Source organism: Aquila chrysaetos, chromosome Z, assembly GCF_900496995.4.
Source record: "Aquila chrysaetos chrysaetos chromosome Z, bAquChr1.4, whole genome shotgun sequence".
In the NCBI taxonomy this organism is placed as follows: Eukaryota; Metazoa; Chordata; class Aves; order Accipitriformes; family Accipitridae; genus Aquila; species Aquila chrysaetos.
In genome coordinates, this window is record NC_044030.1 from 11124815 (window position 1) to 11147613 (window position 22799).

At 35.3% G+C, this 22799-nt stretch overlaps 1 protein-coding gene across 1 annotated transcript in view; it reads left to right on the top strand.

Moving 5' to 3' along the window:
* The window catches only part of SHOC1 (shortage in chiasmata 1), a 58094-nt gene that overhangs the window by 16793 nt on the left and 18502 nt on the right, over nucleotides 1-22799 (top strand). The window contains exons 7-17 of the mRNA XM_041120653.1: nucleotides 1810-1912; nucleotides 2613-2769; nucleotides 4102-4209; nucleotides 7712-7841; nucleotides 8685-8779; nucleotides 9809-10051; nucleotides 11221-11670; nucleotides 14005-14124; nucleotides 16114-16290; nucleotides 18940-19047; nucleotides 20802-20989. Of these exons, the coding sequence (XP_040976587.1) occupies nucleotides 1810-1912; nucleotides 2613-2769; nucleotides 4102-4209; nucleotides 7712-7841; nucleotides 8685-8779; nucleotides 9809-10051; nucleotides 11221-11670; nucleotides 14005-14124; nucleotides 16114-16290; nucleotides 18940-19047; nucleotides 20802-20989 (1879 nt within the window). The remainder of the gene's footprint in view (nucleotides 1-1809; nucleotides 1913-2612; nucleotides 2770-4101; nucleotides 4210-7711; nucleotides 7842-8684; nucleotides 8780-9808; nucleotides 10052-11220; nucleotides 11671-14004; nucleotides 14125-16113; nucleotides 16291-18939; nucleotides 19048-20801; nucleotides 20990-22799) is intronic.

Sequence of the window (22799 nt, forward strand, 5' to 3'; positions counted from 1 at the left end):
TTTATATTTGCAACAGGTAAAGACTTCAGCTTTTCTTCTTACTTATGAAAAAATGAGTAGGATGAAATTTATATGCATTATTTAAGAAAACTAGATAAATGAAATCATGTCATTTGTACATTCTGTAAGTGTGAAATGTGCTCAGGATTTTAGTTTTGGAATACTGAAAAAATGTCCATCTTTAAGGGATCTGGTCCTCCCTCAGACTGACTGATTCCCTACCAGTAAAATGGCACTAAATTTATTTGAGCCAGGATTTTACACATGCTTCTGTGTTCCTTCTTTCCCTCCTCTCGGTCATGCTGTCAGTAAATCTGTGCTCTTACGTTGCTGAATTGTATTATGTCAAGTCCAAATATTAATTATTCTTATGTTTTTGCTCACTTTCATATTGCTAGGTTGATTGAATTGAATTGAATGATGCCTTATGTCAGGAATTTGAACAAACTGGTACATTAAACCAGTTATAAGTTATATTTGGAATGTGCCTAATATTTTGTAAATATGTTCATCTGTATGCATACATTCATAAAGTCTGGCTAAATTTTGTGCTGATTTGCTCCCTGTCTGGATGACTTGTATAGCTTCCTTTGCACTTGATAGGGTTGCATGATTCATAAGCAAGGCAAAGCAGATTTTAACTGATTTAACTGCACCTATATAGTAACAGAACAGGGAGGAGTGGGGTTGTTTGCCTGTTTTTTCAAACACGAGCCCCGATCTCACAATGAGTCTTGGACATGAGACTATGCACATGTGAATACTGTAAATACCCAGTAAAGAGAACATGATCCAAATTCTGCAATGACTTTCAGAAATACCACTCACAGGAGAAAAAAATGCTAGTGTGAACCTTTACGGAAATAGGTCCAACCTGCTGATCCACAGTTTACTAGCAAAGCCACCAGCCTTCTCAAGGTGGGAGTCCAAATCTCCTAGTGGACCACATTGGGAGATGCATTTAGACAGGCTTCTACTTAAGATAAAATTAAGTGAACATCCCAAGACTAGGCATAGAACAATTTATACTCTTCAGTCTAAAGTATTCCTCCACGAAAATAGTGGTGTCAGGGACCGATGAGGAAGCTCTCCCCCTAAAAAGTCATTATAGATTTAGTGCCTGTAATGGCCATGGGGGGGAAGTCTGACGAAAGGTTTTCTTTCTACTTGAAAAATCTTCATCCCTGTTCTGCTTGTATCCTTGCTTTACAAGACAAGTAGTAGCCTCACCGCAAGTTTTACTTCTTGGCATTTTAAAAGTTTGTCAGTTAAACTAGGGAACATACTTTTAGTTTGCATTTTAATTAACAGTGAGCACACTGCCTTCTTTTGTGCTGAATGGTTCCTGAAAATAGAAGTGAAAGGTGACAAAGGTAAATAATGTCAACGTTATAGAATACAAATATATATATAAAAAATATAGAAATTTTGTATATAGGAGAAAAACTTGACATTAGAAAAAAATTAGGTCTGCAGCTTTTGCAGAAAGCATTTTTTACCTAACAGGACTTACGTGTTGAAATGATGAACAATTTTAATACGGGGTTTTTTTCTGTAACTTTTTTAAGGCAGGTCTCAATATTAAGTAGTTCTACACTGTATATAATGTATTATTTCTTGAAAAATAATTTCAGTTAATTACACAGGTTGGTACAGCATCCCCTAGAATTGCTGTCTTAGAAAGCATGGATTTAGAAAAAAACAACTTTTGCAACATATATGGCTATTAAAGCTACCACTAAGACTTTCAGTCTTAGAAATGAAGTAATACAAAGAAATCACATGCTTTATTTTTTTTATCTTTTAAAGGGAATGTTTGACTTTCCAAAATGAAATGGAGATGCAAGAGAGTAAAAAAGAATTGCAGGGGATTAAAGAGAACTTCTGTACCATATCTGTAAAAGATGAAGAGGTATCATCATGTTGTTTCTTACTAATCATGTTAGTGATTGCTTTATGTTATGCATAAGTGTTTGTTCATCTGCAAGTCATTTTACTGAATTCTTCTCATACTTGCCAAATATTTGTAGCCTTCATATTTCCAAGATGAGAAAACACTGGTATTATTTGTCATTTTTTAATGCTTGGATGCTGTTGTTGGGAATCTCCTCTCTGATCAGCTGTTTCTCCTGGGACCTGATGTGTTGGCAGTTTTATGTAGGTACTGTTACACTATGAATAAAAATGAACCAGAACAGGAAGACATGACAAGTGCATGGGAAAGGGAAAGTTCCAAGATATGCTCTGGGATTTGCGGGGCCAGTTTGGCTTCTTTTTTTAAAGAAGTCAAATTTATTTTTTGCTCCATTTTTCAAAATTCTAAAACCGCAAACTTTCAATGAAATAAAGGAGGATTTTACTTGATTGGGAACTGTAATTTCAGATCCACATTTTATACTCTACTGACTCAATTTGAAATACTGTAACACTATTTTTTTCCTCTGTATTGAGCAAAGCTTCGTGTATGCTGTGTAAAGGACATATGACTTCTTTTTAAAAGCTCTTAGCTTAGTTTAGAGTTAAGCTATTTCAAGATTTTGAAAAAGCTTAGAATGTACAGTAACATTAAGGGAAATTTACTTACCATTCTGTTGTGATTAATATTTTTTCAGTATTTCATGTTGCCTGTTGACTTAGAATTCTGCAAACCCAGCAATAGCAGATCAGATTCTGTTAAGATTCCATCATACTTGGAACTGAAAGAGTTGTTAAACTTAGCTCCAGAAACTATGGCTGATGAAGACATGTGCAAAGACATGATCAAAGAAGGTGAGGGTTGGTTTTCTTAAATGCTTCTTGACCTGATTTTCCTTTCATTTGCACACACTTAACACAATCTAGCTCTTTTATATTTAGTTGACTTATGAATTACATCACAGCCTATCAAATGAGAATTTCTGTGTATGAGACTACGAACTGTGCTATACCCAAATTTCTGAGTATTAGAAATGTCTCCTCAAGTAGCCAAAGGGAAGTGAACTATTTGCCATTTGGTTCAATCCATGGTTGTGTTGTAATGTTGGAAACAAATGTAACATGAGCTGTGATTCATGATATCCAGTCTACCACAAATGTAATAATTCAGGGTTACATTGTCTTATCTGTAATTACTTTACTTTGAGAGACATCCTTAAGATGGTTATATGCAGTACAGTCATACTATATGAATTGCTTGTATTACATTGTAATTGCGAACAAAAGCAGATTTCTGGAGAAAAAGGGTTAAATATTTCTGTGGATAACAGAAATATTCTAAATGACAGTAGTAATTTCTTTAAAGGAATTTAAGAGAAGTTACTAAATGCATTTGTACTACAGATAAGTACAACTTTGATGATGTTTACTAGCTATTGGATTGATATCTATGACAGGTCTTTTGTGTAGTTAAAAGAAAAAGACAGTGCCCAAGATTTTTTTATTTTGATTAAAAAAACCAGCTTGCATTGGTTTTGGCAAACAAGTGAAGAAAACCACTTCTTTGGTGGACAGAAAGCAGCTCAAAGAAGCAAGATGCATGCTTCTGAGTGTGGAGGGTGTGTGCTGAATTCTCTTTCTGATAGGGCAGCAGTTTGGAGTAATCTAGTCTCTTATTGAAGATAGGAACAAAACTTTTGAAAGTGTATATTTGACTAAGGCAGTTTCATGCGCATTCCTTGTGATACATTTAGTACATCACAACCTACAAGCCATGTTCCAAGCTGAGTGACCCAACCTCCACTGCAGAGGTTTGAGGATTTTGTACATAGATGTTAGCCCTGACTATTCTTTCCTGTTCCGTTTTATTCCTTTTTAGTAGCAAGATAATCTACATACACAAACTCCTAGTAAACTACATTTAGGCTACCTACTTGTTCCAGAAATCATATCACTGTAGTCATAAGAACTTTAAATAGTTCAGATAGTGACTATACTATATTGTAGTTTTTTTCTCTGGCACCTTTAAGAAATGAGACTGAGCACTGCTCTGATCAGCTATGGCATTTGGGGTTACTAAGCATAACTGTATTTTTTTCATAACAATATATTATGGAGATTCAATAAAAGATAGAAAAAAAAGGAATAAATGGTTCATTTATGGCTCCTTTTAAAATCTGTTTTCAGATCTCAAAGCAGAAATTACATACAAAATAGAAATTTCCAAGTACTATCCCATGCCACAAGAGGCTTGCTCCAGTGATAGTAGAAGTATGTTGGAATTCTGTGAGTCAGGTAGGAAGATCTACATAAATCAAGGGTTGGTATTTAAAACGAATTCTTCAAGTGATTGTCCCATATTGTTCTTGGGAGTACATACACCATATAGACATAAAGTAAGAATGTTTGCTTTGTGTAATCTACTATTTTGTACCTGCACCATAAGAAGGTAGAAGTGCCATACTCCTTTCAAGAGTTTAAAAGCTAAACGTAATCAACTTTTTACAGTTCCTTCATGTTGCTTTTGGCTGCAAGTGGTGTCTATATCTTTTGCACTTGATTAGCTTTTTAGATTTTTTTATCTAACAACTTACCTACCCAGAGAGGGCAGAGGAAAGTCAAGGCAGATTGATTAAAATCATGGAGTCAAGGAGCACAGTTTAAAGTTTGTTAAAGTCTTATGTAAATGCTTTCAAAAGAGGGTGATGGAGGACAATCCAGGGAGAAGTACTGAGTTTATAACTTCTAAAGGTTCAAAACTCCTGTGCAGACATTTTGGTTTCCAAATAGTTCAGTAATGCTGTGTGATCAAGAAATTAAATCACGTAGTCACCAGAGCTGTTTTCCACATAAATAAACTGAAAGTATTGAATATTTGCTGATGTGTGAATCGAATCCTGGCTTCTCCTACACTGGCATTAGGAAATCCTTTATATGTAGTGACCTTTAAGAGCTTGAAAACTCAGTCAGGCATGCTGGTTACAATGCATACCAATGCCAGTCAGGTTTGGTGTCTGACTGTTCAGACTAACTGTCCCACCTCAGTTAAAATTTCTTCAGGTTCCAGGTGTAACATCTCAAAATAATGGATATTATCGCCAGCCCTACTATTTTCATAGCTTAATGTTGTCTGGCTAAGACAGGCAGAAAAATGGCTGTGCTGGTGACATTTTTCACCTTTAATTTCATGCAGAAAAGCCTGCACAAAGAGTGACATTTACAAATGGATGTGATCTGGGCAGAGTGGCAATACTTGAATAAATATGTACCTCTCATCCTAATGTATATATCCTGTCTTGGGAAAAGTCTATTCATTATTGCATTGAACAGTAGCAGTATTATACTCCAGTGCATGTTCACTCGATAGTTTTCCATCCAGCAGTTACTAAAATACTTCAGAAATTTTGAGTTTTCTCCAGACCAAGACCGCTCTTGTCCTAGTTTCAATATGATTTAAATTGGACCAATGGTTGTCCTCTTCAGGCTAGTAGTATAACACTCCTGATATTGTATTGCAGTGGGCTTTTGGTAGGAGCAATCATATCAGCTCAAAGTGTCTGATATAAAAGCTCAAGGCAAACCCACCATGTGTTGTCCCACCAAGACAAAGTTAAACTTAGTTTAACATCTGGAGATTATTGCCTAGCATGATTAACTGTAATCTGAATCTAGTCAGCTATCTGATTGTTCTTTACTTCTAAAGCTTATGACAAGCAGGAGAAGCTTAAGTGCAGTGATCTGAGCAGTTTGGGACCCTCCTCCCGTATACAGTAATAACAAGTTGGCTATGATCTTATCTAGGATATTGTCCATTCTTCTGGAGTAGATAAGCAGTCAAACCACCTTGAATTGTTTTTAAAAGGAAGTGATGGCATTAATCTTTATTGGCAGTTTGCTGGCTTAGCTCTGCCATTGAATGAGGCAAGATTCAATCATTGGGGCACAGACAGCTTCCATGTCTTTTTTTTTTTTTTTAGGATATACTCAGATCTGTAGCATAGAGACCTGCAAACCTGTACATGCACTCCTAAGACACTGTTTGCTAATGGAAGTTCCTATATTGGGTGTCAAATGTCAGCAGAGATACCCTACAGTCTTCTCCTTCTAATTAATTTTGCTGTTCACAAGTTACCAGAAGTGAAATATGTTTACTTGTACTCAGAGAAGAAGCAATCATAAAATAATGGCATTTTCAGTAAACATTTCACTGTTTGCCTTCCTTTCCTGCCAGCTCTGGGGATTGCTTATTGATAAAGGGGTTGAGGGTCAAGAGAATTCACTCAGTCGTTAATGCTCTGACAAGGGGAATGGCACCCCGAGTGTAGGCAGTTTACCTAATGTGGTAATGCTGGTCAAAATGTTCCAGTCTCAAAGGCAAAAATAACTAGACAAGAACAAATATGAACTGTATTGCTCAAAGAGAAATAACTATTCTCTTTAGATGTCAGGAATTTTTGCTGTCCTGAGTTCAGCTCCTGTCCTGTTCAAAGAAAAGTGCTAAATTTGTTTCTTACCACAAAAAGCAGTTTGTGAGCTGAAGTTCACAGCAGAAATTCACTGAGCTTTTTTTGTTCTAAGTAAATGGGAAAGAAATTACACTGATTGGAAGTCTGTTTCTTCCTTTTGTGACTACTTTTATTTCTTATTGGTTTAGGTTTTTTTTTTCCAATGTGTACTGTACATTCTCTGGCTTTCTAACACTGTCCTTTATCCCTCCTGGCCTTCCTGCCTACAATCTGCTTGTTAGGTTGGACAAGGAACAGCTGTAAGCAGCTGGGCAGGTGGCTGATTCATAGCCTGCTGTGGACCAGTTGGCCAAACAATGTGTTTATGGTGATTGTAGCTGCTTACTTACTGTTGGAATGAATAGGAAATTTGTTACAAGTGTTTTTCCTTATGGAGGGACTTATTTACTTACAATTTTTCTGGCTGTTACTCTTCACAGAACATGGGGGAACTGGTTTGTTTGGGGTTTTTTGGTGACCTCTACTTTCTAGTGAAGCTTAACGAGAAATATTACTAGAAGAGTGCCAGAGAGATGAATACCAGGGCGTGTAAACTGCCAATTTTTAGGGGATGACAACAAAATCAATGAAGTTGCAAATTCCTTAACAGATCTGAGTAACAACCAATAATCCCTTAAAATGTATGCATTTATTATGATTGGCAAAAAAATGATGTGAAAAGTGACTTGCAGGGGACATTTAACGTGCCAGGTTTGTTTGTATACTGCTTTAAAAAAATTGGTGGTGTAATTCATTTCAGTGGTCATCCCTAGAAATAACAATGAGTACTAATTCTGCTTGAAAGAGTAATTTTGTCTTTAAAATCCTTACTGTCTGTTTCTGAAGTTCCTGAGTCCATTCATGGGAATGTTACAGCCAGCACAATATTGTCTGAATTCTCTCTCCCTTCTATTTAACTTCATTTTTGTGGGAACTATCTAAGAAGGCCAACAAGCATGAACACTTATTATCAAAACCTCAGCCATAGTACCTGGTGATTTAATCATAAAAATCATCTTACGTGGGAAGAGTATGTAGCCAGAACTACATTACATAATGAGTAAAGGAATGTTATCATCTACACATTATTATCCCCAAACTGTCTGGAAATTAAATGTGAAGTATTTGGGTTCTATTGCTTAAATAGTGAATTTGTCCAATGAAAATATTTTGTATTTCAATCCAAGACTTCACTAGTGTAAAATTCCTAAGTATATGTATTTCATTCACTAGCAGCTTTGTAATTTAGATTTTTTATTTTTGTTTCGGGTGGGGCTTTATGCGATTTCTAGCTAAATATGTTCCATATCTGGAAGACAAAATGGAAGTACCTTTAACTCCTCCATGCAGACAACAAAGATCATGGGTTAATTTTCTGTGCACAGGACTTCAAGAAGAACCTATTCCTCTTTCTGATAACAGGTAATGAAGACTTTGTAGTAATAAATCCTGTCATAAGCCCTTTAAATCATAAATCCTCAAAATTAGTGCAAAAATAATGTTAGCCTATTTGTGAATTAGTAGTTATTCTCTGAGACAGCTGCATATATTTTGTGGTTTGTGTGAAAGAGTGAACAGACTGCATCTGTGGCTTTTCAGGGGAGCTTGAGAAAGGAAATGACAGTCACTACTGTAGACCTCTTTCTCCTCGGGGACTTAATAGCCTGAATATCCAATCTCCTTTTTGGAGTAGTCAACAGTAAATATTTATGTATATAGCAAGTATGCATGTGTGTATATGCATATATTTATACATATGGCAAACATCTGTTGAGCAAGTATCACCTACAAAATATCTGGAAGAGACACAGGAAGAAAGTGTTGTCTGTGTTTTGGGGATATCCCAACAATGAAATTTAAGCCTTTTCATGGTGACATAGGATCAGGATTGATTCATCCTTTCCTTCTCATCTTGTTTTTGAGACTAGCATTTTTTGCCTTGCTATCTTTCTTGCATATGCGCAAAGAATTTAAATATCCTTTTGGGGAGGGAACCACAGTTTAGCTAAAATTCTCATTCTGTGCTTCTTTACTTCGTGAACCAGCCTTGATGGTTCCTCTCACTCCTTCCTGTTTGCCATGATGTTGCCTGAAGTGACCCTCTATATGGACAAGAAAAAATTTTAATGAGTGAGTGAATGAATGAATGAACTGAAAATTTAGAAAGAAAGTAAATCTTTGAAAGGTAGTTTTATGTAGATCAAAATTCAACAGATAATGCTGTTAAACTTCATACCTCCAAGTCTTGTTTTATTTTCTTTGGAGTATTTTGATTACAGAGCCCTCTAGGGAATACTTAGTATCTTCGGTGTGGCAATCAGAGAAGTATCAGGATAATATGAACTCTCTTTTGTTGGTCGGTAAGGATTTCTAATTGATGATCAATTTCTAATTGATGACCAATTTCTAATTGATGTTGAAGAGTTCCATGTACCTGGACAAAATATGGTGAAAAAGATAATGTTATATTACAGAGCACATCTTTTGAGCCACTGAAGTTTATCCAATTAATTTAATGCTCTGAAGTTTGGATTATCTGATTCTTTTAGTACATGTAAAAAATTACAGCATGCAACATAGAAGTTGGTATGTCATGTATCCTTCTATGGAGGTAATCTGAATGAAGTAAGAGGTTTATTTCATTATGGAAATGTCAGCTCACTACTACTAATTATACTCAATAACTGGTAATTGAAATTTGGTAATCTGTTGAACTCTTTTCTGTGTGCTATTTTTCCTTAAATAATATTTCAAAATATGTATCAACCAATGGAAAAGTACTGTTAATGGAAAATAGTAACTTGACAAGAGCAGAGTTCATGTTAGGTAGCAAAATACACAAAACCAAAGTAAGCTGCAGGTTATTTCTGACAGCACCAGAATACTCATTACCACTGTCCTTTTATTTCGTTTGCCTTCACTTTAAAAGTCTCAGGATTAAGCTATGTATATTGATTTGTTATGTTGTCCAGTTCATTTGTACCTTAATTTATAGTTGAAAACAATGTATCATAGGCTCATTGCTATTTAAGTTCATTTTCTTTTCAGGTAAGGATTATGTTAAATCTTTATAAGCATGACAAGTAAACCCAGAGATAATGAACAAGGTCATTTGTAACTTTAGTTTTGCAGCTACACATTATTAGATCTGAAAAAAATTTAACACCCCCCTTACTCATACACTCATTAAGTAAAAAGCACACTCGCTCTGCTAACACTAACTACTTTGCTTTTAAGTCTCTTAATGGACACTGAGTTAAAAATGGAAGTATAAACAATGGATGTACGTAGTAGGTCACCAGTATTTGGGAACTTTCATTTCTAAAATGACATTCTATTTTCATGTTTCTAGTTTATTAATATTTTATGTTGATGTCTGGTTTTTGTAGCACCTGAGACTGTTAAACTTGCTTATCAGCGTCATTCGCTTACAGAACTGAAGGAAGTACTACAAGTTGAGGTAGAAGCACCAATGCTTAGCTCACTAGAGGAGGGCTGGTGGCTTCATTTGGGTTTAAATCCAGTCTCCATAGAAACTTTGGAGCAATTAAACATGGATGCCAGTAGTGCAAACAGTTTGCTTCCTACAGAAGTAGAAACGTTCACACAATTTACCTCGTATCAGTTAGAAGGTAAGTATCTTCTTTTTAAAAAAAGAGTGATAAAAAGGCAAAGATAGGTACTTTAACAGAGAATGACACAGTGACAGTTATATACCTCCAGTTATATTCCTCCAAGAAGGAAGAGAACAGAAGATTTCTTATTCTCAAGAGCAAAATGTTTTATGGCAATATGAAGTAGCAACACTACTACAATTAAGGTGTACTTTCACAACCTTAGAATGAACTGTAGGAACAGAAGTGTCTAACTTCACAAAGTTACCTTTTCTATTAATGTGCAGATGAAAAGTAACCTCCACCAGCCATACTATTTTTTAATAAAATAGTTTCATACAGGAGCATTTCTTAACAAATAGTAATTTTGCATTGGAATATGTTAATAAAGCAGCTATTTGTATAGTCCTATCTGCAGAAGGTCAGTGGGGAGAGTATGTTACAGTGAAAATTCTTTATTTTGTAATGCTATTCAGAGGGGTTTTTTATGCTGGCTATGGTTTCAGATGTGAACCACTCAAACTTTAGAATTTCTCATGGACCATTATGCATACTTACAATCAAACTTTAACAGAAAATGCAAAAAGTCATTTAGATTTTATTATATAACTGTGGCCTGACTGCAAGGTACCAATTATGGTTGTAGAGCTCTAAGGACTGGCAGTAACATGATATGTTGTGAAACAGATAGGCACAGCTCATGAAAGAACATTTCCACTTAACTGCTTTTTACATATCATGAAGCGTTTAGCTACTGTGTTTAACATGGATGTTCAGCAGCAATGCAAAAAATTGCAGTTCTAGTGAAGCACATCTTTAGGGGGAGCTAATTGCATGCTTTACTTTGTTTTTTTCCTCTAAAAAAAAAAAATCTGTTAATCTTTTAATCTTTCTTCTTAATGAAATGTGTTGCATCCCACTTCCTAGAAATCTAACACTAGTCAGCATGAGGCAGATGGTGAAAACTTCTCCTAACAGTAGCATGGCCTTCTGTTTCTCAACATTGTACATTTTTACTTAGGACTAATCAGTACAAATTTTCTAAAAGTGGATTCTAATGAACTGGGAAGGCAGAAAGAAGAAATAAAAAATGCTTTCTCTATAATTATCCAAAGTAGTTAACTCCAACCAGGAGAAAGAAAAGAAAAAATCTATGTTGCAGCAAAGAAATTAAATTTTGTTTTTAGGATGGCTTGAAGAGAAGAATTCCTTGACAAACCAGGATCTGCTTTCTGCTGAAAAACATCAGTCAGACAAAGTAATTAATCTTTACATGTCACCACAGACTCAAAGTCAAGACTTTGCCCTGCATATGAGTCCTGCATCATCTGCCAAAATTCACAATAAAAATACATCTGTGAAAGAGCTTACTAGAGGAAGCATAAAAAAGAATAAGGTAGAAGAGGCAATTTATTTCTTAAACCAAGAAGAGAAAACCCCCAAATCATCTGAATCAATCAGCTGTAAAGATGTGTCTTCTAAACAAGACAATTCATCCAGTGGTCAAAAATCTGCATCATTTGCACTTGCTACAAAATGGTACAACGATTCTGATCTGAGCAACTTTATCATGCTGAGATCTAAATGTACACTCATCCAAAGAGAGGAAAAAAATTATGTAGGTAGTCCTGAAAAAGGTATGTGAACCAGTTTATTCTGCCATTTTTCCAGGTTTAATTCTGCTCTCTTATACCAGTTACAATAGATGCTAGTTCATGCTAGTGGATTTATGGGGAAAAAAATCCTTTGAGGTCAATGGTAACATTTTTATGATCTTTGATGTAGCTGAATTTTCAGCTAATGATCTTACCTTTTGTTTTTTCCCTTGGATATCTTAGGCGATGTTTTTGTTTGTTTTGGTTGGGTGGGTGCTTTGGGTTTGGGTTTGGGTTTGGGTTGGGGTTTTTTTTGATGGTGGAAGTGTTTTTTAATAAAATAAACACATGAGTTTATTCCTATTCTGACAAAGTAACTCTAAATGGTACTTACTCCAGAAGATTTCTTCTGTCCATGGGTTCTCTTTGGAGAAATACTAGTTATCAGTTGTAGTTATCAAATTAATTGTAGTTATCAAATAGTAATTGTCAATACTCTTACTTTTGTAGAACCAACATAGCCTAGACAATGAACAAGAGTTAAAGTTTTTCACTGGAAAGAAGCATCTGAGCCAGTTACCTTGGTGCAAACCCCATCAAACAATGAGGCCGAACATGTCTTAGAGAAAACAGAAAGTTTTTCGTAGCCCTGTTCTTGTTGATGACAATGCTTATGAAAGAATCTCAGGCTGTACATTGAACATTGCAGATATACAAAATAGCAGAGAGGAAAAAGAAGTAGAAGAAATTCCTTATTTGTTTTAAAAAAGAAATATTTGTGACACAAAATTTCAGGAGACATATTTCCAGATTCACTTTTCAGGATAAAGTTGTATTTAACAAGAATATTTGTTATTTTTTGGGCTTGTATGGCAGAATTTTGACAATAACTTTTATCTGTGTTTCAGTCATATCTCCCAGCACAAAAAGAAAAAAGGGGTTAAAATTGTTACATAAAAGCTTTCAGCAATAATTCCTATAGAAAAGAATTGGGATATTTATTTAATTGCAAGCTTATGTAATATTGTAGAAGAAATTATTTCTTGGTAAAATTCATCTGTTACTGACACTGGTAGATATGCATCCATAAAACCCTTCCACGGCCTTAGAGAGCAGCAAGCCCAATTTTAGAAGTAGCTCAAGGTACCTGAACTGAAGTTTTATGCCACCATCTAGTGAACTCTGACTAGAACTGCAGCTCCTAACAAGAAATCCAAATGCATTGAAAGACAAGCTATGCTACATTTAAGAATAGGCTTGTGGAGGTTTAAGTAAGTTAAATGCAGTTTTGAATAAGTTTACAGGTAGACCCCCGTGCTGCAGATCAGTTTTGTCTGATATATAAAGAACCCACTGAACCGTATAGGTCATTCTAAATTTAACTGAAAATAAGAAATGCCAGCACTGCTTGTAGGAATCTTTCTCTATTGTCTTTGTTGTTTGACTTATTTTTTAAAGATGTCATTGTGTATAATATTTAGTTCAGAAAATACAGAGGAGCAAAGTGGTAGAAACAGTTCATTGGTCCAATTTTGAACCCAGTTATAGCTTTTCAAAATCAGGAAGCTTTTTTTAACTTAACTAGGAAAAACCCTGTTTTTTCTTTTCTTTCTGTCTCTGTATGATCAGTTTGCTTTCTGAGGAAACTGACATTCTTAACTAAAAAAAATCAGCAATATTTAGGAGACACCTATTCAGCCAGAACCCCTCTCACAAATAAAGAGGTAGAGCTGCCAAAGGAAGCTTTGTGGGCAGAAGCTGTAAATCATGCATCGTCATTTATAAAGAAGAAGGGTAGGAGTGTTGGAAATACTAAGAATTTGCAAAGGATAGCTATAAGACAAGAGAAAAAGTTATTTTCAATAAGAAATTTTTCTTTTTTTTTTTTTCCTGCCATTTGCAGTTTCCATGTTCTTTCTGGGTCACTGACAGTACCAAGCCTTTTCTACTCACACTCACTGAGATATTTTTCATAGTTTGAGCTCCTTATAGTCAACAACATCTTTCCCCTCATACATGTTTTTTCTCCATATAAAGGCATATGAGCTATCCTATGGTGCTATATTATAGAGCTATAGTACCTCCTTAATTTTCCCAGCTCTGTATTTCTGCCCTAAGGAAGAGGAACCTCGTAATGCCTGACTTCTTGGGCTGTGAAGGACCTCATCTCTCTCTGTGTCTCGATGGTTTTTCCATACTATATGAGCCCATGAAAACAGTAAAGAAGTTCATGAAAGGAAAATGTATGTGTCATAGAAGCTACTTAATTTGAATATATTTCTGCATGTAGAGTCATTTACAGAACAGTTTTCTTATTCATTGATCTGGTTTTGTGATATTTGTATCTAAATGTTCACTCGTGGTTTAATAATTTAGTGCTACAACCTGAAGAACAGCATATGCATGTTCACAAAGAGGACAGTTCTGTTTGTGAGACTGTGAGAAAAAAGGAAAAAGAGAGTGAGGACAGTGTCACAGTCAATATTCAAGCATCAGGTATACTATTTTTGCATATGCTTTATTATATATAACTTTGCAGTATAATTTTATATTAAATAGTACTACTTAGACAAATAAGGAAATTATTAGGCTTAGTCTCTCCTCCTTGTGACTGAAAATATTCCAAATAGATGGATATTTATTTTGACACGGGTATGGGAGCAGGCCATGGAATTCTGTTTTAAGACTAAAGCCAATTGCATGCAAACTAAAAAGTACAGACTTTGAGTTATGTCTGATCTAAATCAGCAGACGTGGAATCTCTTCATGCCAATCAGTACCCTCAAATTATTATTCTGCATTTTTTTCTCTGACAGAGTAAATGAGAGAATTGGGGGCAGAAGGGATTGGCAGTCATTTTGGTAGGAAATGTCATTAACACATGTATTCTTTCATACATGATTGAGTCTTACCCTGTGAACTCTTGCTGTTGTACTTTTCAACACATTGTATCAAAGAACATGCACTGACAACAATTTTGTTATGCAGTTGAAATGGTGGAGAAGAACCTAGAAGATACTTATGCAAGATATTTTACAGCCTCAAATCAAGCACACCCAGTGCCAGAAAGTTGCAGGTCTAAAACAGATTAGTTTGGGTTTCTATGGAAATGCATTCACTCCAACCATGTGCTTAATGGGAGTCTCTTCCACAGAACCAGTGAAAGAGCAGAGCAGTTACTTTCATCTGTTCCCATCTGAGATGAGAATCACATAACAGCTATAAGCTTATTTTTAAATTTTTTTTTAAATAAATTTTGAAGTAAGACTCCTTTAATGCAACTGGAAAAAAATTTAAAGCTTTTCTGCAGTCAAAATAAAAATTAGCATTTTGCAAAGGTAGCGTTTGTTGGGACTGCATGTACTGCTGTTGTCCTTGAAATAAAGTGTGTTTCACCATGGTGGTCTTGCACATGAAGGAAAGGAATCTTTCTCAAAACCAAGCTATAGCCAAAACAGAGATTAGAAAGATTCAGACAAGCATTTTACTTAATAGTGGAACATTGAAGATGCATGATTAGAAATACACCTTAGAAAGAAAATGATACATTAATACAGGAATGCCCATATGAAATTATATAAGGGGCATCCAAAATACTGTAGTATCAGACTTATTTCCATACAGGCTGAAAAACTGGACATAGTCATACAACTATTTTTAGAATGCATAAAATTTTGAAGTTATTAAGTGCTCTTATGAAGTAGTGCATTGACCAAGTGAAGTTGTCAGCTGCTAGTCAAATAATTTGTACAGATCAGTTGAAAATATTTTTGCAAAGTAAATCTTTGAAAATGAAGAATCACACAGTTCTGATTATGTTGATATGATCAACTCAACTATAATTTTAAAAAATGGGTATGGAAGAGTTTCACCTTCTTACCTGAGGAAAAGGACAGCCCCTTCAATTCATTCAGCAATTGACAGCTCTGTCATGGATGCTAATAGCAAGAAATTCAGTTGTAATTTGGAAAGAATTGTGAAACAGCCACCCAGAGGCAATTAAGAACTGTTAGTATAAAAGCACAAAGAGACTAACAGATTGGCTTGTTTAGCCTTGCTAGACAAAGATATTAGAGGTTAAATATGAGGGAAGGAGAAAGGCTGTTTAAGTTGAAGTTATAGTAACAAGTGGACATAAAGGGACTAAGTCTAAGTTTAGACTACAAAGTAGAAGAAGGCTGTAGAACAATGGAATAATAGTGCAATCTTAGTGGGAATCACAGGAGTAGAAAATCCTAACTTTTCATCATGGAGTTTGATCACTTTATGAAATGCATGGAATAACATGGTTGCCTGCTGTGAGGATCAGCTTAATTCTACCACCCAGGAGGCTCCCAGCCAAGCAACTGTTTTTCTATTAATGTTAAAGCTTTCATGAAGAAGTCAGTGTTGTTTGTGTTTTACTAGGTCTTTTCAATATTCTTGAGGAGTAGTAGTATATGAAACCAAACTTTATTATTATGTTTTGTTTATCATGCAAACCAGAAAGCCAATGCCAGGCATACTGCCTCTTGGAAGAAGCAGCCACTCCTGTTCTAAAAGATTTGACAGATCTGGGTATACTTGCTTCTGTAAACTGGAGCTTTGACAGCGTTAAATGTGATCATACAAGGTTTTTCTTAAAACAGCAAGAGAAAGTGATAAGTGATCTTTTTAAAGAAGGTACATATTTTTTAAAAAATGTTTTTTTCTTCTTTAATACTAATACAGGTTTAATTGGTGACACAAAGTTCAAGATGTTTGATAAATTAATGATAAAACTTTTGGCTGTTTATCTTGTAGAGTTACAGTAATTTATTTCCTCTTTTATTTCCAAAATAATATCTCCCAGTTCTTCAGCATTACATTTATTAACCTGAATATTGTAACACAAAAAGTATTCTAACTGAATTTCATTTTAAAATATTTTAGACATGCTTCAGAAATGTTGCTTCTAGATCAAACAATGTTTAATTTTTTTTTGTTGTTGTTGTTTCTTTCCTTTTAGCAGCTATTGTTTGTCACACTTGCATGATGCAAAATGCTAAGCCTATGTTAGAAATGAGGAGGAAAAAAATCCATATTAATTTGGTTTCTTTCTGACTTCATTTCTTGCCTATGTGGCATGTGAAAACCCTATAAAACCAGAAAAATTATACCAAAAGCCAGCAAAATCAGTGACCCCTTACGAAGATTTTTGGCTATAGATAAAGAGAGGGTCAGGAAAACCTCACAGCAAAATACAAACTGTGTTTGAGGAAGATTTAGAAAGACATTGGGTATTTTGAATTATTTTTTGAGTTGTACTGCTCATAGTTGAGAACTAATTGTAAGGATGACATAGCAGGCTGTCTGCTACTGCCAAGTTTTTATATTATGTTACAAGTTATGTGATAAACTTTAGCTATCTCAGCTTTCTGTGCTGAATGTATTTTTCTCAAAGTAAAACTAATGATAATGAAATTGCAAATGAGAAAGAAGGCAAACAAAAAAAAAATTTAGTGGTCTCTGCAGAATGACAGCCTGCGATCTATAGAATTACCATGTTAAAATTGTTGGCAGCAGGGTTCTCTTAATTTGAGGGAGCCTACAAAAAAAGCAAACACCATCTTCACAGACATGAGGGAGAAACGCAGTATCGATATCTGTATGAGTGAATCACAGAAAGAAAAACATTGCTGAGAAAAGTATACAGAGAACTAGTACTGCTTCTCAAGATCAAGGAAAAAAATATGTAAGAGTCTGCATTTTAATTTGAGTTTAATTTAAGAAAACTTATATCCTTTCAAATGCAGTTTACATGCTATACAAAGGTAGCCTAAAATAGGAGCTGGGCCGAGTGGCGTACTTATTCAAGCTTCAGGGCCCTCTTTGCTTGTGGATTAGCTGTGCAGTACATTACCAATTGCTAAAATTACAGCAATGAAATCAATGAAAGTGTTTCGTGGCTGAAATACTGATGAGGCAAATGGTCATCTATTGGACCTTCCTTTCAAGGGCAAGTGTTTTCTGAGGAATGGATAGCATTTACCCATCCCTCGTTATACAAAAACAACTGTTGTTGAACACAAAATTGACCAATGAAAAAGGTGGGTCTTTGGACTACAGCTCAAGGAAAGCAGTAAAAACTTTTTGCTCTTGGTTTAAAATACCAAAAAAGTCAGGTTGATTTAGCTACTGTTTCCTGCACTGAAGACGCAGAAAACTGCAAGGGAGGTCTTGCATTTTGTCCCCAACTAAAGAGGCAGAAGGAGATAAGAATTCTCTTGCTGGAAGGTCCATAGAAATGAAGAAGACTCTAACATATCCAATCCATTCCTAATTAATATTTCTCTAACTCTATAGGAGATTCCAAAACCTCCCTGGTAACTTACTTCACTCTTCTATTGCCTTGCTGGTTTTAAATAGTTTCACAATATCCAATCTCATTCCACTTTACTGTTCAGTTCTGTTCAGTCAAGTCCTTGAAAATTTATTCAAAATGGCTACATAATACAGAATAAGTAGCCTATAAACCTTTTTAGTTACTCTGTAGGTCCAAGAAGAAGCAGGTGTCCTCCAGATTTGCCTTCTCAAAGAAGGTTAAGATTCTCATCAGGAGAGACTTATTAGGTAGGGGAAGGTAATATCAGAAGTTAAGACTCTACATGGATCAGTATTGGAAGACAATAGGAATTTTTCTTACGGTATGTGTGAAGACTAGCTGCGTCCAAATCATTTGCCATAAAGAATGTGGCTTTTATAGTCTAAAATTTGTTGAAAAAGTTCTGTGAAAAGCTCAATTTGTGGTTATCACTGCTTTAAAGTTGCTTATTGATTAGTGGAGAATCTGCCATTTTGATTTCTTAGAAAGAGTTCTGAAATGTTTGGAAAATGGGTTAGATGGAGTTACAGGGCTGTTGAAAAATTTAGTGATTTGACTAGTCAGATGAGGAATGTGAACAGCTGAGCTTCTATGGTGGCCCAAAAGATGGGAAATTTATCAGTTTCCATGTATATTTAAAGATTGCCCTACTAAAATCAGTAAGGCAGTATGGGTTTAATGGCACACCTAGGGGAACTGTTATCCCCTCCTCCCACAAGCACCACCTATCGCTACACACCTTTCAAAAACACTTCCCTTTGTGACACTTGCTCTGGGTCAGGTGACGTGGGAAAAGTGATGCTATATCATAAAGTATTTGCCACCAGATCTGACCTTTCAAGACTACGTCTGTTTAAGTGTGTTTAATGCAAATTCTGAGATACCAGGATCTTTTAAATTGATTACATATGTATAGCATGATTTCTGAAATTTTATACAGACCACACCTGTGTCTTGTATTTGTAAAGGTAAAATAGACGAGAAGGAGAACATGCTGTTCAGACATGCTGCTCTGGTGCACCTGCTGGTGACAGTTCGAGATCTTCTATTAACATGTGGCTTGGACACAGCACTAGGTTTGTTTTTAGTAGTAAATAATGATACCCAGAAACCCAGTGCTTTATGTGTATTCTGCAGTCTGTCTTTCGTGTTTACAGGCTGTGATTCTTTGCCATCGGTATACCTCCAGCATAGCTTCAATATTATATTCAACCCTGTTTGCTTCCTTATTTCTGTTCCATCATTACAAATGAATTCACTGTGGTTTGTACTTTGGTAGTGTATGTGCTCAGTTCATGACTAATACACCAGTGTTCATATTATTACATGGACTTGCCTGAGAAACATTCATACCAACTTCCACATATATGATGTGTTGTCTTGTATCTCAGAATGACAAATTTTCATTGGAATCTCTGTGTGGAAGCTGAGAAACATGAAAAAATGGCAGGTCCTTTGCTGTTTACAGCCCACCTTCTGTGAGTGTGGAACACTTCCACCTAAAAATATTCTTAGGCTCCTTGGAAATGAGGTACCTAAAACTGAGGGCATTTTAAGCAAAATCTAAAATATTATCTAACATATCATGAGGCAAGGAATTTGAAGTTACAGTCCAATTCTTAGCACTGGACTCACATGGAAGCTTTTTTTGAGCTTTTCTGGTCTTATGCTATTCAGATTTAGAATATGAAAATTCATTGTAACCCAATTTTATGCCTGAAATGACAATGCCGTGCTTGTCAAGTTCCCATAGTTGTGTATTGTGAATTTTCAGATAGATCTATTGGAATAGATTCATAAGGAGCTGAAGTCAGCTTTTATGAATGCTCTGGGAAAGTCAGACTCCCTCTGTCTTTATAGGAGATAAGGTGGTTCAGAGCACCTAACTTCAGTCACTCTGAATTATCCCTTGATGGAAGGTGTTTCCTTAAAATTGATGTAAAATGGAAAACATCTGCCATAAACTGAACTATGGGGAAAAGAAATTATTTGTATTCACTTAAATATTTCTAGCAATAAAAGAGTAGGAAGAAAAATACAGAATGAATATATAAGTAGAATCCTAAGTAGAATTATTTTCTACAATTACTATAAACAATGTAGGAGGATGGGAGGGAGACAAATGAGGAGTTCTTCCTCCTCTGTTCTATTGTGGCAGAAGCACTCCTAGATGATATTTCAGAATTACACAGCACCTGTCCTTCCAGATCCCACAACACCTCACAAAGGAAACTGCACAAGTAAAAAAGATCTGAAAAAAACTTAGAAAATTGAGCCAGATACTAAGTAGGCCCTGTAGTCTTCACTATTGTTGTGATGTTGTGCTGTGCTGTGTGATTCGTCACATAGTTATCTTAGATGTATTTTTTCTTTATACCTTTTCAAATAACCCCATCATTGTTCATGTTACATACAAAAGGCATCATAGTTGAGAAATAGTTGTGATAATATGAAGAGTGGTGAAAACACAGGACAAGTAAAGCTTTCGACAGTGGGAATACAAATAAAGTTGTTATTCAGTATAAACCATATAGACTAGTTAAATAAAACAGTGCTGCTGGCTGGTATTTGCAGCTATAGAATGCAACATTCTATAATTCTAGCTGGAGTCATATAGCAGATACTACAGGAGGTATAGCAGTTTTATAAAGGCCACTTATGTACCTGATAAGTAGTAATAGTATCCTTCCATATTGGTGAGCCATTAAATTTTCATCTTTTTTGTGCAAGATACCTTCACATAAATTTTAAATTTATGTGTAGATTAAACACAAACCTTGGCAATTATTTTTTGTCCCTGCAATTATTTCTGTTGTTGCTATGTTAACAGGTTATTTGTCTGAGGCAAAGGATATCTATAAAAACATCTTGGAATCCTGTTTGAATAACATATGGAGGCAGCTGAAGATTGTACAGTACAGCAGCCAGAAAAAGCATGAAACAAATCCCAAAATAACAGAGCTTCAGTGTCAAATGTTAAATTGGATGCAAAGTTGTGGAGAGAAACACAGTGTTAAGGTTAACAATGTAAACAATTTCTCTAAGCAGACAAAACTGCTCCAAACTATGTGAATGATTATAAAACCATCTTTCAACAAGGGTTGATTTATGGAAGAAAGTCTTATAATTACCTTTCCAACTCACAGTATCTGTTACATAAGGGTAACATACAGTTTAAGACCTCTATCAGGAGCAGTGCAGGTTTCTCTTTGATGAAATCTCCCCTTGTTGCATGACTGAAATGACATGCATATGAGTTTTAACATTGCCAGGGCTTGATCTTGTTGCAGGTGGTTTTGTTTCCCTGGTAAGTATATTGTATCACATCACTTACTGAAAATTATATTATAACCTTTTATTTGAAGGCCTCAATCTTCTGGTGCAAAGAGAATCATAGCGCAAGTCAGGATTGTGTACTTGTACAGGTGTGGCTCAGAGCGCACACACCATGGAGTGTATGGGTATTGTTATCCATAGACGACCTCTGCTTGAGCCATGTATCAGGCCAATCTCCTGGCATTATAATTATATAAGAAGCAAATATCTGGGAGTCATAGTTACAGCATGGAGGATAGAGTTGTGGAGGAGATTCAAGTTATCCAAAGATATTTTTTTTTCTGGATATGTGAATATTTTGGGTGATACCATGCAGTGCAAACCACCATTTTCCTTTGCAGAATATTTATTATTTATTTACCAAATACCTATCACATAACGAAACAGAAGGGATAGAATATATAATTTTTTAAGTGTCCTGACTGTTTGAAATAGAATTTATGCTGCTGAACACACAGCCAAAAAAGATGAATCTTCAAGCTTACTTTCATTTATTTTAACTTCTTTCCATGCTTCACTTCCTGGAGCTTTCTTCTCCTTTTGTTTCTCTTAAGAGTTGCACTAAGAGCTCTGAACATCTTTGGATTAAATTTTCCTGAGAAGAAAAAAATAATAGCTTATTGTACACCCTTTTAGAATTTAAAATGGAAATGAAGCACCCAAAACAAAATGGTGTTAATTGTCTTGGTGTCTGTCCTTCAATAGACCCTCTAAGCTGATTTCAGCATCATTTTCTTCTTCTTAAGAGTAACACAGTTTGCTTTGTGTTAATAGGATTATGCTGTACTAGGAGACATATGACAACTTTGTCATTTTAATGTCAGCTCTGTCACTATTTTGCTTTTGTTCTGAACTTCCCTATATATGATTTTTAAAATTTTTAACTGTAACTCTCCTAAGTTTTGACTTACTTGCTTGACCTAAACTTAAGGTCATGCACACATACCCATGCAATGTAAGAATATATATGATTTTATTCACAATTATAAGATTGTTTACTGTTCCCTAACTTTCAGGACAGGTTTCAATGAGCCAGAATAGGCAGGAGTATACCAGTTTTAATAAGAAGTGAAAGTTGTATTGAATAAGCCATTTCCTGTTCTATCACATCACATTAGCATCAGTTAATTGATGTGAAATATGATTATCTGGTTATCCTTTTATTAGCCAAAATTTTTCTTGATGCAGGATTATAATGGGATGTTTCCTTTGTAAGCAAGAAGTTGCTAATGGAGTACAATAACTGAACTTTACTCTTTGTTTCATTGTCTTTTGTACTCATGATTAGATAGAACACGACTAAAAGTGTCATGTACCTCACAACAACATGTCATGAGTACACTGTTGTATCGTGTGGAAAAGCAGGTCTGCATTTTAAAATGCAGTTGCTGTCCAAAACTATTTTGAAAGGATCCAGTGGGTTGTCAGGTGGCTGTTCTGTGCACCAACATATGGTAATGGAAATCTGCCTTAAGTTTGTCAGGCTGACCAA